Consider the following 17732-nt stretch of genomic DNA (forward strand, 5'->3'; position numbering starts at 1 on the left):
TTCAGATTTGCAAGAATGTAAGCCTGCTATATACAGCTAATACTCCTGGTTATGGTTCTTATCTGGATAATATAGGTAGTCTTCAACGTACAACCGCAATTGAGCCCAAAATTTATGTTGCTAAGTGAGAAATTTGTTAAGCAAGTTTTGCCCCATTTTACGACCTTTCTTGCCGTATTTCTTAAGCGAATCACTGCAGCTGTTAAATTAGCAACACGGTTGCTAAGTGAATCTGGTTTTCCCATTGACTTTGCTTGTCAGAAGGTCGCAAAGGGAATCACATGACCCTGGGACACTCTACCCATCATAAATGTGAGTCAGTTGCCAAGCATCCGAATATAAATCACATGACCATGGGGATGCTGCAACAGTTAAGTGTGAAAAATGGTCATAAGTCCCTTTTTTTCAATGCCGTTGTAACTTTGAACGGTCACTAAGTGAACTGTCGTAAACCGAGGACTACCTGTATCACAAGGCTAATCTCCACGGAGAATTGGAGGCTACTAAAATTGTTAATGATCCAGAGAACACAACTAATTTACCACTTGAACAGGACATGTTTGGAATGTACTTTTTGGGGCTTTATCAAATAGCTTTCCAAATTGCTCACTAGTTAATCTCTATTCAGCCAAACAAGTAAACCAATGATGCTGATGACTTTCCACCTCTTCTGCCTTATCATATTTTGCCAGTTGGCAACCAAGCTAAAATATCACAATGTTCTGGCTTGTGAAGACTGCATACACTCACCCTCTGCGGACTTCCTTCAGTAGGTGACAGGAGTGCTGAGGGCAGAGGCTGCAAGAGGAGATAAGAGGCAGAGGAGACAGTTAATATACTACTAGTACTGCTACTAGGCTTTATAATCTATTCATTTATTCTTAGTTTAGGAAGTTAACTAGTAGATAAAATAGAAATTTGTGCATCGTTCAGCCAACGGATCACCTCGACTATAGACTTTCTAACAAAACTAATTAAGCACAATCTGGGCTCAGCTTCACCCATCAGAAGACAAGGATAACAGATGTTCACAGAAAAGGAGCATCTTGTACAAGTGGAGAAAGCTCCCCAGTAATCACAGATCAACTACTACAGGTAGTCCTCAACTTACAACCATTCATTTACAAACTACTTACAATGGAAATTCTGGTCCAAATGTAATCATAAATCGAGGATTATCTGCATATCTAAATTATCTCACAAAATACCATAATTTTCGGAGTATAAGACAAATCTTTTCCCCCCCCTAAAATTTAGGTGCGTCTTATACACCGAATGTAGCTCCGCCCACCCACTGGCCCCCACCCTTTGGCCTCTCCCAAGCAGTTACCTCCTTGCAAGCAAACAGCAAGGAAAAAAAGCTCCTTTCAGCTTCAGCACAGCCTAATTAGCACAAGTTGATTGGATCGGCCTCCCAACTCTCAGCTAATTTGCTCTCAGCTGTTTTGCACAGGGCTCTGCTGTTTGCTGCAAAGAGATAAATTGCTGGAGCAATATTTTTTTTTTCCTTGTGCTAATCAAGCTATGCTGAAAACGAAAATGAAAGTAAAGCAGGCTGTTTGCCGCAACAAGGCAAAATTGCTCAGAGGCAGAGGTAGAGGGAGATTTCTTTTTCTTCTTTTCCTCACCAAAAAAGGTAGGTGCGTCTTATACTCCGGTGCGTCTTATACTCCGAAAAAATACGGTAATTATGAGGATAAAATAAAGGAAGGGCCAGGAATCAACAAAATAAACATAAATAAAGAAATCTACTTTGGAAAAATGAACAACAAAAAAATACTGAAAAGCCTGGGATTAATTGGAAGGTGGCAGTAAAACAAAACCTTTACAATATGACTCGGAACAAAATTTACAGCGACCAATTAGGCTATCACAGCCAGTGTTACCTATAATAATACCTCTGTGTTTGGCTCAACAAAAATTCCTCTCCTGTAATCAAAATCAGTCAGATCCCGTGAGCATCCCAGCAATCTCAACAGCTCCACTCTGCTGCGGATCTTCTCTCCTCTGGGGCTGTGAGAGAAAGTGAAGCTATTATTAGAAACTTTCAGGGGAAAAAAAATTCAATGAAAATAAGAGCACCACCTTATATCAAATTTCCATTTTCTGCTATTGCCTCCTTATTCTACTACAAGGCCAGCGTGGAGGCTAAAAATGAACCAAGTTCTTAGTTAGTATGTGTAATTTCAGGCTGCATGGGGAGTGGGTCACATAATATATTAGCAACAGTAACCAAGAGTTCTGTCTTATTGTTCCCAGAGAAATAATACTAGGAACCATCTGCTAACTTAACCTATTTTCAAAATTCATTTGATATTCAAAAAACTTCTCCTATCCTCACAGCCTTTAAGAATCTTTAATTACTTAAGAGCACAGGAGATATAGTGGGGAACCCCAAATTATAGACTCTTTCTCTATGCCCACCTCTTCTGCTCCCCGCCCATCCCTGGCTGGAAATCTCTTATTTGGCCTTTGTACCCAATTATATCTAGCTGACCTCATTTGGGCTCAGAAGCTGAGTTGGGTTGGTTGATTGGTACATGGATGGGACATCCCCTGATAATAAGCCCAATCGGGCTTTTGAGCGCAGGGCAATAAGGCCAAGCGCTTATTTCAGGGTTCAAAAAAATATAAGACAGGTCTTATTTTCAGGGAAACACTGTACAATGGATGAACATTAGACTGGGAGGTTAGAAGGTATCCCCATACTGTTTCTAGAGAGCTTGACATGTTCATAAAGTGTTCAGGAGTCAAAATAAACTTAAAGGAATGTACAGCTTTAACGTAATGGGTAAATATTTCCCCCTTGGATCTATCTTTATATATTTTTCTCAGTAGTGATGATGGACATAAAACTAGAAGAGAGTTGATTTCCAAGTTGGTATTTTTTTTTTTAACAAACATTTTGACTCTCTAGTAGGAGAAGCTGGTACCTAGGCCGTATCACTGAATGCCAAGAACCAGGATAAATTAATCATTAGGCAAATTAACATATTCTTAATTATGTTCTATGTGAACTTCCAGAGGAAGAAATGGCAGGCTTAAGGTGGCTCCATAAAAAATGGATGGTGGTGAGCAACAAAGAGCTGATGAGTAGACCGGGTCTTTGAAACTGTCTAGGCCAGGATTGTCAAACTGGCAGCCTGCGGGCTAGATGCATCATCACCCCAGCTCCGCTAATGGAAAAAAATCATTGTGAAATGTCACATGATGGCAACGTGACGCGATGAGTTTGACACCCATGCTCTAGGCAAATAGAGGAGGAGGAGGAGGAGGAGGAGGAGGAGGAGGAGGAGGAGGAGGAGGAGGAGGAGGAGGAGGAGGAGGAGGAGGAGGAGGAGGAGGAGGAGGAGGAGGAGGAGGAGTTGGAAGTGACTTGTGTATACAGTTATTTTCTTCTTCACTATATTCTTACTTTTCTTTCTTTTTTCTTTCTATTCTTTACTTTTTTCTTTTTCTTTGTACTTTTTACACTTTTTTCTACCCTTCTTTTAGTTTGCATTAACCTTTACTATTGCAATTATATCCTTTAATAAAATTCTAAGTCAAAAAGGTAGAGGACGCAATACTGTTCATTCCAATTAACTTCTTGTAGAATTTCTGGAAATCTCACATATATGACAACCTTAGATGAAGTAGAAAAGAACAAGCAAGAACAACAATTCACAATAACTACTGACAACGGTATTTCATTGAATGGAGTAAACAAATGTTTGGAAACAGACCAGATGACAATTGTTGCCCTGAATACATTGCGCAGCCATGAAACTCCAGAATGCTTCTTACCCTCAAAGGTTTCCAAATAAATGTTTTGGAAACAATTGAACGCTTTTGCCTAGGGATAAGAAATTGATACCAGCATCCTTTTCCCAATTTGATCCCAAACAGAATTACCTTATATAATAAGTGTCTGAATGGCCACTCCTTGTTCCACTTTTACGCAAGACTTCACGACGCTTCCAGCCAGGGCCCAAGGAGGGACAATCCACCCAGCCGTCTGTCATGCTTTCTGCTGGGATGGAAAAACCATTGAGAAGGCCCTAAAAAGATAAGGAAATGGAAGGGTCATAATAATGGCATTGAAGGAGAACTTACAATAAACATTTATAGATATGCAAATTATAGAGGGGGAAGAAGGAGGAAGAAGAGGAGCAGCAGCAGCAAGGAGGAGGAGGAGGAGGAGGAGGAGGAGGAGGAGGAGGAGGAGGAGGAGGAGGAGGAGGAGGAAGTAGTAGTAGTAGTAGTAGTAGTAGTAGTAGTAGTAGTAGTAGTAGTAGTAATTCTTTTTCTTCTGTGGATACCCCTTTGTTGTGGGTGGGGGTGACCCTTCTGGCAGAATATACTACATAGCATTCATCAGAGCATCCCAAGGTGAGTCTGGAAGCTGCAATTGTATGCAGACCAAAAAACTGATTAAGTGTTTTCACCAAACACAGCCCTTTTCTGTGCTGTTCCCTGAAGTCTTGATCTGGCTATACCACACAAGTTCAGATCCAACCTATAACCATATCTGCTACCTTTTCCATTTCTCCTCCATGGTGTTCCTGATATTGGGCAGCTTATTCAAACTGTTCACAATTGCAGATTAAACATAACACCACCACCTTGTTGATTCTAGGCCTTGGTTATCTCTAGCTCCCACCACATCTGACATTTAATATGACTTTTTTTGGAATCTTCCTTTTTCTTGCTAGGGTTCCTGACTTCTTTCTTGGAAGATGCCATCCTAGGAACTTATTCCTTTTCTCAAGTCTATGCATGTGATTGCCTATCTATTAAGACCCGAGGAAAGACCACCAAACTAAAAGAGGCCTCAATTTAAAGATAAGAGTGAGGCAGATCTTTAATGAAAGCTTAAATGTCTCAATATATTAATCATAAGGAATATGTGTAACAATTGTAACAGAAAGATGCAATACAATGCAAACGAACAATCATATTGTTCATTAAAAGGAGAAAGCTGCATACTGAATAAGCTGTCAGAATCTATTTATCACACTGTTCGCCATTCCAGGAGGATTCAAGCATATTGTTGCTCCTAAGCACACAATGGTCAAGTCAGCTTGCCTAGCATTTTATTTTAAATCTTTATGGATTCAAGTTGACAGAAGTGAAAGAAGAAAGCTTGGGAAAACCTAGGCCGAAGGAGGAGTCCCGTCTGAATCCTAAATATTTCTGTTAATCGTTACTTTGTAGAGAAGTCACCCAGTGAATAGGTTCAAGCAGCATTTTCCAAAGAAATGAAACAGAAACAGATTTCTCATCTCTTCTCAGTCCTACCACAATCAATATATCAGATAATCTGCAGCCTCACTTAAAAGGAGCTAAATTTCAATGTGTAATGTATTACTGAGAGTTCTTCCTGATCACTGGCATCCCTTGTTTTATAGTGTGCTCACTCTTGAGTTCCACCTCATACTATTCCAAAGATTTTTGGCTTGCTTCCATAATGATAAAAAGTAGATTTGTGATCATTTCTCCATGAAAATTCTTGATTGATCATTGGAGTTGACAAGAGATTAACTACGACAGGGGTGTCAAAGTCGCACCATCATGGCAGCATCATGTGACATATCGCGACTTTTTTCCCCCTTCGCTAAACCTGGTGTGACGCCCCTGAATAATCTGAATGCAGCTCTGACACCAGCATACACATCTAGTAGAAACCAACAGGATTATTATTCAATGTCCATAAAACATTCCTGTCAGGCCATAATGGCTAGAAGATTCTAGCCTAACTTGACAGACTTATTTGAACAGGAGAAGAAGAATAAAGAGAACACAGATATTATGAATACTAGAGATAAAAGGAGTTGCAAGTCTCCTGTTTTGGGACGCAAAAAAATATGAAACGTCATCAGGTCAGACTTGGTATATTGTGCATTCTTCATATTCATATAACACCGACTTGCTCAAAAACTGTCAACTATTTTTTTTCATTACCATTTTCTGGAATATAATAAACAAGTAGTTTCTAGTTCTGTCTCTGAATGTAAGCACCTGGCAACTAAACTGCACAAAAACCAGAGAGAGAAAAAATGCATAGAATATTCCCCATATGTAGCAATACTCCAATGGACCACTAACTTTATCATGTACTAGCTGGATACCCGTGCTTCGCTACGAAACTATGTGATCGGGCTTGATCAATTGACACTTAAAGCTTGGTGGGATTAAAGGTCTTAAGCCCATCTATTTTATTGTTGTTAGACTTACAATAATGTCTTAATGTGTAACAGAAACTTAGTTTACCGTCTCTAACAAAATCTGAGGTTCATATTTAAAACCAGACAAATACTTATTAGTCCAAGGCATTGATCTGATTTGTGATATCTTTTCATTGTATTTAGCTGTAGCTGCCTGATTAATGTAGGGGTTATTAGATGCATACTTTTTAACAGCCTCTCTATTGACTTCGGGGTGACTTTGACAATACTTTTTTGCAGCTTCCCTTACTTGTGTTTTCCTAATCACATCTGTAAATCTTTTCCTGTGTTTTTTCCCTCTTTTCCCTTTAACTGGTGTTACAGTAGAAGGAACAGATTCATCTGAACTGAGGCAGTCAGTGTAAAAAGTGAGTTGGGGCTGGGACACTATGCAGGAGAAATTCGGTTCACAATCCGTTGGCTCAGTGGTGGTCGGTGATTGAAACTCATAAGAGAATATCTCTCCCGCCACCTTGAGTTCAGAAGCAGTTCCATAGATGGAAGGCGTAGACATTTTGGTGAGGTAATGATATTTAGTACTGTAAAGCACCCCAGACCATTCCTGAGCGAAGGAGTGGAACATCTGCCAGTTTGAACTGAGGTAACGGAATGTGAGGCAACTGGCAGTTGGAACCAAGTTCCTTTCAGGTGGGGAGGGGGAGTAGAACATCTAACTCCTTAGCATTAGAGCATGTGAATATAATACTGTATATGAAATACTAATGATCTGATGGTCATTTCAAAAAATCCTTTTTTAGCGAGCACCTAGAAGCCAAGAGCAACATATGTGCCAAATTTCAAGTTTGTAGGCTTTACAGTTCTGGAGATTTTGTGATGAGTGAGTGGTATTTGGCTTATATATACATTCTTTCTAAAACGCAGTGTCCAGAATTACATGCAATATTCTACATGAAGTCTGACCATTGGTTGAACAATTACAGGTAATTCTCCATTTACAACCATTCATTTTAGTAACCATTTGAAGTTACAATGGCACTGAAAAAAAGTGACTTATGACCGTTTTTCACACAACGGTTGCAGCATCCCCAGGTCATGTGATCAAAATTCAGATGCTTGGCAACTGATTTATATTTATGACTTCAAATGTTTTTGTACTTCAAAGTACAGCAAACAAACTGCAGTTCTGCCTTGAGAGTCTTCAGGGGGAGAAGAACGCTGCAATGTTCTTCTGTTGTTTAGCAACAGAAAATTTTGGCTCAATTGTGATCGTATTTATTCTGATCTAGTCACATCTTATTACAAGTAGTCCTTGTTTAAGAATGCCAGTTGAGACCAGCAACTCAGTTATTAAGTAAAGCCACAATTGTGCTTATGATCTTATTTCAGCTTTCCTTCGTTTTCCTTATCTTTACTTTCCTTCGTTTTCCTTATCTTTACTTTCCTTTGCTTTCCTTATCTTTACTTTCCTTATCTTTGGTTGCCACTCCTGCCTTGTGTTAATTCTCATTTTGATGAAATCCATTTAACAGTTCTTATTTGGGGAGAAGACTAAAGCAAGAAAATCATCATATTTCACTAATGTCTACAAAATCATATTCACTTTCCTGCATTATGACTTCTAGTTCTTTTTGTTTGTTGTCTATATTCTTCACATTTGTACAGAGATACTGGAACTCAAGGGCCACATAATTTGGCCTATTTCTTTCTGAATGTATATGCTCATTATTAGTTGCCTCTATTCTTTTTGTACCACTGCCAGTACTTTTTGCACTGGACTATTTTCTTTTTAATTTTCTTGATTCCTTCCTTCCGTCTGTCCTTCCTTCCTCCCTTCCTTCCTGGCCATTGAAACTATACGATTATGGATGAAACACGTGACAGTGATACCTATTGTCATCGGGGCACTTGGCACCATGTCCAAGAATTTTACAAAATACTTCAAGAAATTATAGCTTCCAATAACACCAGCGGAACTGCAAAAAACTGTACTATTCGGAACATCGTACATTTCGGTGCCAGTCAATAATATTTGTGCTACATTTTTAAATGTTCAGTTGACTGAGTTTCATGTTTAATGAATAAAAAGTATAATAAAAATCAATGGTTCTACCAACGGTAATCGGAGCCTTTGAAGCAATACCCAAAAAGTTGCCTAAGTACATTGAAATTTTGAACTTATTAAACCTGAATATTCTGACTTTGCAAAAAATCACCTTACTTAGAACTGCCTATATGCTCAGATGTTAATAGCTTTTAGGTCCTTGGTTAGAACTTGAACTGTTAATTTTTTACCAGTCCCAGACTGTAAATCAAATTGAAGATTAAATCAATAACAATAAAAACAATAATAATAGTAGCAGCAACAATAAAAACAATAATAATAGTAGCAGCAACAATAAAAACAATAATAATAGTAGCAGCAACAACAATAATAATAAATTAACAGTGACATTTCATCTTTCAGTTCTTTAAAACATTTTTTAATTTACAGAAAGCAAATAATATGGCGGCCAATCTGTTTTAAAGTGGGGTCTGCTCTATAGCAGAGCTGCCCCGATTGAAAAGCAAATGCTTCTGAGTTCAGCCCTTCTCATCTTGTATAGTACAAGATAAATAATCTACATAAACTGTCCCATATAACACAATAACCATCCATATTTTAGCAGAGTACACTGCATGGTAAATTGATGCTCCAATATGAAACGCAAACAACCAACTTGGATGATGTTACCATGGATGTTAATCATAAAAAGTCAAAGGGATGTTGCCATCAATCACTACATAGTTAATATTAAACTTAGTATTACGAACATATACAATCAATACAGAAATCTAACTCATATTATTCTTTCCAATCCAACAGAAATTTGGAAAGAATTTATGTAGAAAGGCTTGGGATTCTTTCAGTCTGTATCTGTCTCTTCAGCACAACTCCAAAAACAAAACAAAGCAACTGTGGTGCTAGGAGGGAGCACTGAAAAGAGTTTTTAAAAATCGGACGTTGTCTTACCTGAACGTCCCTTCTCGGCGCGCTGCTGGAGAATCCAAATGTTGGGTTGTTCCTCAGCTTGATTGCCAGACTGGGTGAATGTTTCTTTAAGAAACTTCCTTGGCCACTCCTCCTTTGCTTGGCTGAGCTCCAGTTTATTCACAAAGACAAACAGAAGACAGTGCTGCCAAAACAAACAATAAGAGAAACACACCACCCGGAACCACAGAACGCAGCCGAAGGGGTGGGTTGGATTCTCCAGCAGCGCGCCGAGAAGGGACGTTCAGGTAAGACAACGTCCGTTCTACAGCGCACTGCTTGGAGAATCCAAATGTTGGGATATACCCAAGCTAGTCAGATGACGGGAAGGCGACTGCGTTATCCCGGGAGGGGAAAGCCAGAACAGACTGCAGCACACGCCAACCAAAGGATGCCTCAGCCGAGGCAAAGGAGTCTATTTTGTAGTGTCTAACAAAAAGTGTCAAAGAAGTCCACGTTGCAGCCCCTACAGATGTCTAAGATGGATGCCTGGGAAGCCCAAGCAGCTGAAGTGGCTGCACTTCGGGTGAAATGTGGAAAGATTCTACCCGGCAGAGGTTTCTTCTGGGTGCGATATGCCGTCACGATGCAGGCTTTAATCCAACAACCAATCATGGACGATGAGACCTTCTTGCCCAACATAGATGGATTGAAGGACAGAAATAAGGCTTCAGACCTACGGAAGGACGATGTCCTCTTAATATACCGACGTAGGGCCCTCCTAACGTCCAAGGTATGCCATTATTCTTCGAGATGATGGCTAGGATCCAGATAAAAGTCAGGCAGAATCAGTTCCTGGGCCCGGTGGTACGGAGAGTTTACCTTGGGCAGGAAAGAGGGATTCATTCGAAGCACCACCTTGTTAGGGTGAAAAATGCAAAGGTCGGCCCGCACTGACAATGCCGCTAGTTCAGAGACCCTTCTTGCCGGGGTAATCGCCACAAGAAAGGCGACTTTGAATGTCAGAAACCAAAGGGAAATCGAAGCCAGAGGCTCAAACGGAGGCGACATCAGGGCGTTAAGGACCAATGCAAGGTCCCACGTAGGATACTGGTGAATAGTAGCGGGCCGGAGATTGGATGCTCCTCTCAAGAAGGTACGTATACGGGGATGATGAGTCAAAGGTTGATCGTCCACCGCAGTTAAGACAGTGCCAAGGGCTGCCACTTGACACATCAGGGTGTTAGGAGCAAGTCCCCGGTCCAAACCGTCCTGCAAAAATACAAGAACATTAGAGGGAGACGCAGTCGTAGGGTCCCGATGAGTCTTGAAACACCAGGAACAAAACGAGCGCCAGGTGGCGTCGTAGATATGATTTGTGGAAGGGCATCTGGCGGATTGCATAGTGTGGATCACGCTCACAGGGATGTTGTCCTTCCTCAGACGAATCCTCTCAAACGCCAGACGGTCAACTGCAACCATTGCGGGTCTGGGTGCAGTATGACCCCCTGGCTGAGAGATACCTTGTCGTCAGGGATGTGCCAGGGGCGCTCCACGGACAGGCTCAGGAGGTCCGCGTACCAGGGCCGACGCGGCCAATTGGGAGCGACTAGGATGAGATCCGCCTTCTCTGCCAGCATCCTGTGAATCACCCACGGGATGAACGGGAGAGGGGGAAAAGCGTAAGTAGCCCCGGGGGCCACACGCTTTGAAGTGTGTTGCAACCTTCTGCTCCGGGACAGGGGAATCAAGAGAAGAAGTGGGGTAGCTGAGCATTCAGCGGGTGAGCAAAGAGGTCGACAGTTGGGAGACCAAATCTCCTCGACAGGTCCCGGAACAACGACAGATGGAGGCGCCATTCCGCCTGATCTATTTGGGTCCGGCTGAGCCAGTCCGCCTGGACCTTGTCTGTGCCGGATATGTGTTCCGCGGTTGCTGGATTCCCGTGGCCAAAATTGAAGACAAGGCGTTAGACAGCAAAAACTGCAAGTCCATCTGGGGAGGCAATAACTGTCCATCAGCCCCGCGAAGACCAGCGGCGGTTGGTGTGAAAGTCGCCTCAGGGCGAGAAGCAGGAGGGGGGCGGGGTTGAACAAGCCCACCGATGAAACATCAGGCAATGAGATTGAAGCTCTTTTTGACAGCTGTCCAGAGGTACCTGGCTGTGGTGGATCAGGCGCCTGGGCCCCACCGGGCGCAGGCAACAAAGGTGGTGGATTCTGGCCAGTCGGAAAAACAGAGGACAAGGTGGCCTGCCTGGCCTTGTCATATTGGTGCTCCAGAGCCCTGTGGCGTCTTTGTGCATCCTTATCCGCCGCTGCCGACGATTTAGGCTGGCGGGAGTCCTCAGAAGCAGATACGACCCTGCTACGAGATTTGGACTTGTGCTTGGCTGGAGTCCTAGGGGGGCTGGGCTCACGCTCCTCATCAGAGGAAAAAAAGGCATCCGCCATGACTAATAAGATTAAATATAATCAATCGTTGTTGTTGTTTTTTTTACTATAGAAAAATGTAATAAAAAATAACTTTTATAATATTTAACTTCTTTTTGTCTTTTTTATATATATATATATATATATATATATATATATATATATATATATATATATATATATATATCCAAACACAATCTGAACTATATACACTTAGCCCTCTTTAACTCCGAGGGTGGCCGAAACGGCCCAGCCAAAGCTACCTCCGCCAGGAAAAAAACAAAAGGCTGGCAAAGGTGTCACAGGGAATTAACAAATACTGCCCAGGCTCCAATAAAATTAGTGGGACAACAGGCAACTGGTCCACTTAACTGGGCAGGCTGACAAGCAGGCGTACACCACAACTACTATAAGGCTTAGAGAGAGGGTGACCCAGGAAAAAAACGGCCTTTAAAGAGCGACTTTGCCGTTCAAAATGGCGCCTGCCTAATCGCTGCCAGGAAAACTGCGACAAAATGGCGGCCTTGGGCCATTCAGAAATGGCGGCAACACAGGCGGCTGAAAGTTGCGTCCAAATAGGGATCAAGGGCAAGCTTCGCCGGACGCCGCCCGAGGGACGGGCGTCAGCACAACCTCACCGCCGCAGCAGCCGACACTCTCCACGAGGCTGCGGGCTGGAGCGAAGTCTCCCACTCTGCCTGGGCGCCTGAAGCCCCGAGCGGCAACTTTGAAAGGCTGACAATTGGATCGCAGCGCACACAAACAGCAGCGGTGAGAAATTGAATAATACGTCAGAGGCCACAGGGCAAACCTTGCAGAGCACTCCGGAGCCGCCCTAAGAGAGCCAAAAATAACGTGCAGAAATTGGTGTGGGGGAGGAGATGCGGCAATCGCAAACCCCCGCGCTCCACACCGGCGGCTAGAAAGAAGAGAGGGAACCGCCCCGAAGGGACGGTAACCCGAGCTGCTGTCAGAAATGCGAAACCCCCGGGCGGAGGACGTGCCGGCTCCCCAGGCACCTATCTCGCGCCCCGCAGCTCACCAACAGAGGCTCTCACCGATCAGACAAAAAATTACTAAGAAAAATAAATAAAAAACCTAAGCAAACTGCTAAATTCTCCAAAAATTGAACACGAAGAGAAAAGCACACCAGTCAGTCAGCGACTGAGTGAAAAGACTGGTGCATCATGGGAAAGTGGGCGTGGCCACAGCACGGAGAGACAGTTGAAAAAAATCACCCAGTCAAAAGGAAGCGAGGAGGAAGGAAACCCAGAGGTGGATTGCAGGAGCAGAGGGCTGGAAAAAGGGTCAATTTAGGAGTAAGGCTTGGAGATGTTTGGCCCCTCCCATAAGACATAAAAGAGAAGCGAATGGGACGTGAGCTTTTGCAGGAAGCAATTAGTTCATCTGGCCAATTCAAGATTTGAACATTCTGTTTGTGACTCTGTGCCAAGTTTGGCCTTGTCCTGCGTCTGGAAATTAGCTCTTTGCCAGCGTTCCACGTAAGATAGGTGGTGTTGATAACCTTCCTCTGAAAGATTGTTTATCAAACCATGCAGACTGCAAATAAAAGAAATTTACAGCCATGTGAATTAAAGAGGTTTGCCGGGACTAAGTTTGTACTGTTTAACTTCTAAGGAAGCCTAGGTCAGAACAGTAGTTTCAAAGGCAGAAAGTCACAATCTTTCCAATTTTAAGCTGATTATTCTTATTGTAAATATTAAATCGAGGCACTTGCCTGTTTGAAAGAAGATGCACTGTGCTCCAAGGACTCTTTTAAGAGCACTGAAAGATCAGCAAAAATAAAAACCGAATAATGTGTGATTTCATTTTTTTACTCTCTCCAATCCAAGAAGATATTACCAGCATACACACATATTCTGTGAAAACGTGAAAAACAAGTTACAAAAAAATTAGTTATGTGATCCAACACTATTATTTCAGGCAAAAATTGGAAGTGAAGGAAACCAAACCGGAAATGCCTTATCTTATATTTCAGGAAAGCAATTACCTCTGAAGAGCAGAAGGCTTAGCAAATAAGCCATGGACACATTATCACTTCTTTCAGCTTTTTCAGAATGATGAAATGCTAGATGCCAATTTTAGACATCATAAAACAGGATGAATTAAGATTTAATATATTAATTTCTCTAGAATTCATTATGAGTTATTATTATGAATAACCACTTTGCTTCGATTGCACAATTAAAGTTAAGCTTTTAATTGGAAAAACTATCCAGATTCAAATCTCTGTATAGCAATGGCGTGAGTAGCTCTGGGAATTCCAGTCTCTAGCTCATAAGCCATTACATAACTAATAGGCAGCTTCTTACATAACACATATAAAAACAAATAGTACCATAAACATGATCATTGATTAGAAATGCCTCTCAGATGTCACCTATTATAGGGCACATATTCAATTACTTGCTTTGCACAATGAACTAATATAGTTTGACTTATTTGATAATATACAAATTCAGTCATGATGGTTGCCTAGTATACCTATGGATTACAATTTACAAATTATGTCTGTGGTACAAGATTTAGTGAATCGAGCAATGGCTTCATTTAATTTGAACCAGGATAGTATTTTTACTAAAAGCTTTAACTTGACTAGATAGTTAGGATAGAATCACTTCAGGATATGTTACAACAGAGGTTATTTTGTATAAACTACCTTTTAAAATGATGACACTTTTCAAAATGTTTGCAGAAAGGTTAGATTATCAGGGTCAAAAATTAATATACTTTGAGTACAGAATCAGCAGAATCATCCTTTTCCTTGGGAAAAGGAATAACAGAATAGAACAAAAGAATTGGAGGGGACCCTGGATATCTTCTAGTGCAGGGGTGTCAAACTCGCAGCATCATATTGTTGTCACGTGATGTATCACAACTTCCCCTTCGCTAAAATGGAAGTGGGAGTGGCCAACACGTGACACATCTGGCCCGCGAGCCGCAAGTTTGACACCCCCGTTCTAGTGCAATCCCCTACTGAAGAAGGAAGCCCTATATTATTTCAGACAGATGGTTGTCCAATCTCTTCTTAAAAACTTCCAGAGTTGAAGCATTCATAACTTCTGGAGGCAAGTTGTTCCACTGATTAATTGTTTTAACTATCAAGAAATTTCTCCTTAGTTCTAGGTTGATTCTCTCCTTGATTAGTTTCCATCCATTGCTTCTTACCCTGCCTTCAAGTGCTTTGGAGAACAGTTTGACCCCTCTTCTTTGTGGCAGCTCCTTCGATATTGGAACACTGCTATCATGTCACCCCAGTCCTTCTTTCATTAAACTACACATACTGTCAGGTCCCCATAGATCACTACTGGGATCCTGCCATTCTGGTGGGGAGGGCCAGGATGCTTCTTCACAACCTTTTCCTGTTTCTGGTCTCTGTCACTTTGCCACTTCTTGGGAAAGGAAGGGGGAGGTATTTTGGGCCATCTGTTTTGTCTCAGCTCCGATGGAACGGGCAAAGTGTTGCCTGAGAACAATTTTTAATCACCTTCTCAGCTCAAGTTCTCACAACAACTTTGTACCTGTGGATTAGCTCACCTCAGATTGGAGATAGGGGAGGTTTCTGCAACATTTAATCTAACACTTCTGATCAGGAATTTCAGATCCTGCCTTACTCTTCTTGCTTTCCCTATCTCCAAATAAAAGTTTCCTTTTGAAATGTTACTTGTTTCAAGAGTTCTGCTTTCTTGAGGAGAGGCAAGTCCTTACACATATCCAATTCCTGCAACCGTTCTTTGTATGCTTTAGCCTCCAGGCCCCTAATCATTTTTGTTGCTCTTCTCTGCACTCCTTCTAGAATCTCAACATCTTTTTTTATATAATGGCGACGAAACAGGGATGCAATATTCCAAGTGTGGTCTTACTAAAGCATTATAAAGTGTTACTAACACTTCCATGTGATCTTGATTCTATCCAATCTGGGTCAGTCACCGGGACTAAAGGTTTAGTCTTCCAAGCTTTTAGACTCATGCTGGAGCCCATCTTCAGGGAACTTCTCTCTAGCGGAGTTTGTGTAATTCTATCCCTGTTAATGCAACCAAGGACTGGTATTATTGGCTTTTTTTTGGCAGCTGCAGTGCACTGGTGGCTCATATTTAAGTGACTGTACACAAGATCCTTCTTGCAGTTACTACTATTGAGCCAAGTACCACCTATATCTATGCATTTGGTTTTTCTTGCTTAAATGTAGAATCTTATATTTCTCACCATTGAATTTCATTTTGTTAGATAGGGCCCATGTGTTACTACAATATAATACCGTGTTTCCCTGAAAATAAGACCCTGTCTTGTATTTTTTTGAACCCTGAAATAAGCACTTGGCCTTATTACCATGTGCTCAAAAGCCCGATTGGGCTTATTATCAGGGGATATCTTATTTTGGGGGAAACAGGATATATACAAGTAAGTTAGATTATTACCTTTAATATGCTCTGAGTAATGGGAAAGCAAGGTAATTTAATTATTTCTTTTCCTGCTCACTGATTTCAAAGACCCTCTCTCAAGTTCCCCATAATTTTCTTTTGCTTTAACAGTAATATAAAAAGTTTGTCAAACCAAGCTATATATAGAATAAATCACAATAAGCGGTGTAAAACAATATATAAAATAATAGTTTGATAGGCATTTATACAAAAAAGAAAATACAGGCTATCCACTGAAAACAGATTACAAACATTAAGCATGTGAATAAAACATTTAAGCCTTTAATACATTCTGCATTAATATATAAGAATCTGAAGCAGGAAGTTCTCAAGCAGATTTGTAGAAAGCTTGAGAACTATTTCTGTAGTTCACTTTTTTTCCCAAAGACAGCCTGTAAAACGTATGGAGCAGAGAAAAAAAATCTATCTGCCATGAGATCACAAAGTTGCAACTAAACTGTCTTTGAATAATATTTAAAAGGTATAAAATGCTCACAAAACAGGGAGACAAGTGAAACTGTCACTTTCACAAGGGAACACATTTTCATACTATAGGAAGTTACCACTCACCCCTCTCCTAGAAGAATGAAAATTTTTAGGAAATATTAAAAAAGGCAGAATATTATATTTCCCTGGTTGAGAAATGGAGAAACATGTTTTAAAGACAAAGCAGCTTCCTGCCCCACCACACCTTTGTTAATGGACCATTAAGGCCTCAGCCAAGCTCACTCATTTCCCCCACACCTTTGTCAATGGGCCATCATTTGCAACAGAAATGACCCATCTAGCAACAGAAACTCACCACATGGAAAGACTCAAGCAAGCTTGAGAGACAACCTACAAAGTTAGCTAAGACCCCTAGACCACCTGAGAGTTTGACAACCAATCAGGATACATTTCTTATACAGGAGGTGGGGCCCAAAGAGGCATAAAACCAAGGCACTCCCAGCATCTGGGGCTTCTTTGTTTTCAACTCAGGAACTCAAGCCATGTGATTCTGCTCAGGAGCTCAAGCCATGTGTTCCTGTTCAGGAACTCAAGCCATCTGATTCCTGTCCACCATTAAAGCATCTTTCCAAGCAGTCTCCACGTTTCCAGTGTCTTTTTCCCCACTTGGAACTGAACCCAGATGGACATTTCTTCCAACAATTGGCGACCCAGATGGGACTCCAAGCTAACCTAACTACTAATGGACCTGGCCCAGGTAAGCCTCCCTTGCCGGCAGCAGACCCATTGTGGATGGATTTTTCCTGGACTTTGGCCATTGGGAACTAGGTTTTAAAGGGGTTTTGAGTTTTGAGCTCAAAGACTGCTTGGAAAGAAGGTGAGTACCTCTAAATTTTAATTTGAAAGCATGGGAAAGCATGGGAAATGTATGTATGCCTGCCTGTGTGTGAGTGAGAGGGCCCTTCTCCCAATCACAGCTGGATCTTGCTTCCTCTGTTCATTTCCTACCACAGAAAGACTAACAAGTCTGGAGAGCATGGGGGTTTTGCCAGAACACAAGACCTTTTGTTAGGGAAGGAGGAAGAGTGTGTGTGTGTGTGTGTGTGTGTGTGTGCGCGCGCGCGGCGCTATGATTGAAGGGTGGGAAAGGAAATTTCATACTTTTAGATAGGTACCAGTTAAGACACTTTCGAACTGGAGTTGAGTTCTGATAACTGCAGCTATGCCATTACGGATGTATTTTGTCACCATTCCCATCCAGAACATTCTTCTGGTT

The 17732-nt window shown here is 41.6% G+C and overlaps 1 protein-coding gene across 5 annotated transcripts in view; it reads right to left on the reverse strand.

The window, feature by feature from the left end:
- The window catches only part of LOC139312870 (methyl-CpG-binding domain protein 1-like), a 71932-nt gene that overhangs the window by 40364 nt on the left and 13836 nt on the right, over nt 1-17732 (reverse strand). For all 5 annotated transcript variants that reach the window (XM_070938032.1, XM_070938033.1, XM_070938030.1 and 2 more), the window contains exons 2-4: nt 3895-4040; nt 1899-2013; nt 751-798 (exon numbers count right to left, since the gene is read on the reverse strand). In XM_070938032.1, coding sequence (XP_070794133.1) covers nt 751-798; nt 1899-2013; nt 3895-4004 — 273 coding nt within the window. In that variant the 5' untranslated portion in view covers nt 4005-4040. The remainder of the gene's footprint in view (nt 1-750; nt 799-1898; nt 2014-3894; nt 4041-17732) is intronic.

This window comes from Pituophis catenifer, unplaced genomic scaffold (genome assembly GCF_029215685.1).
Source record: "Pituophis catenifer annectens isolate HBS135680 unplaced genomic scaffold, rPitCat1.0.hap2 SCAF_2, whole genome shotgun sequence".
Lineage (NCBI taxonomy): Eukaryota > Metazoa > Chordata > Lepidosauria > Squamata > Colubridae > Pituophis > Pituophis catenifer.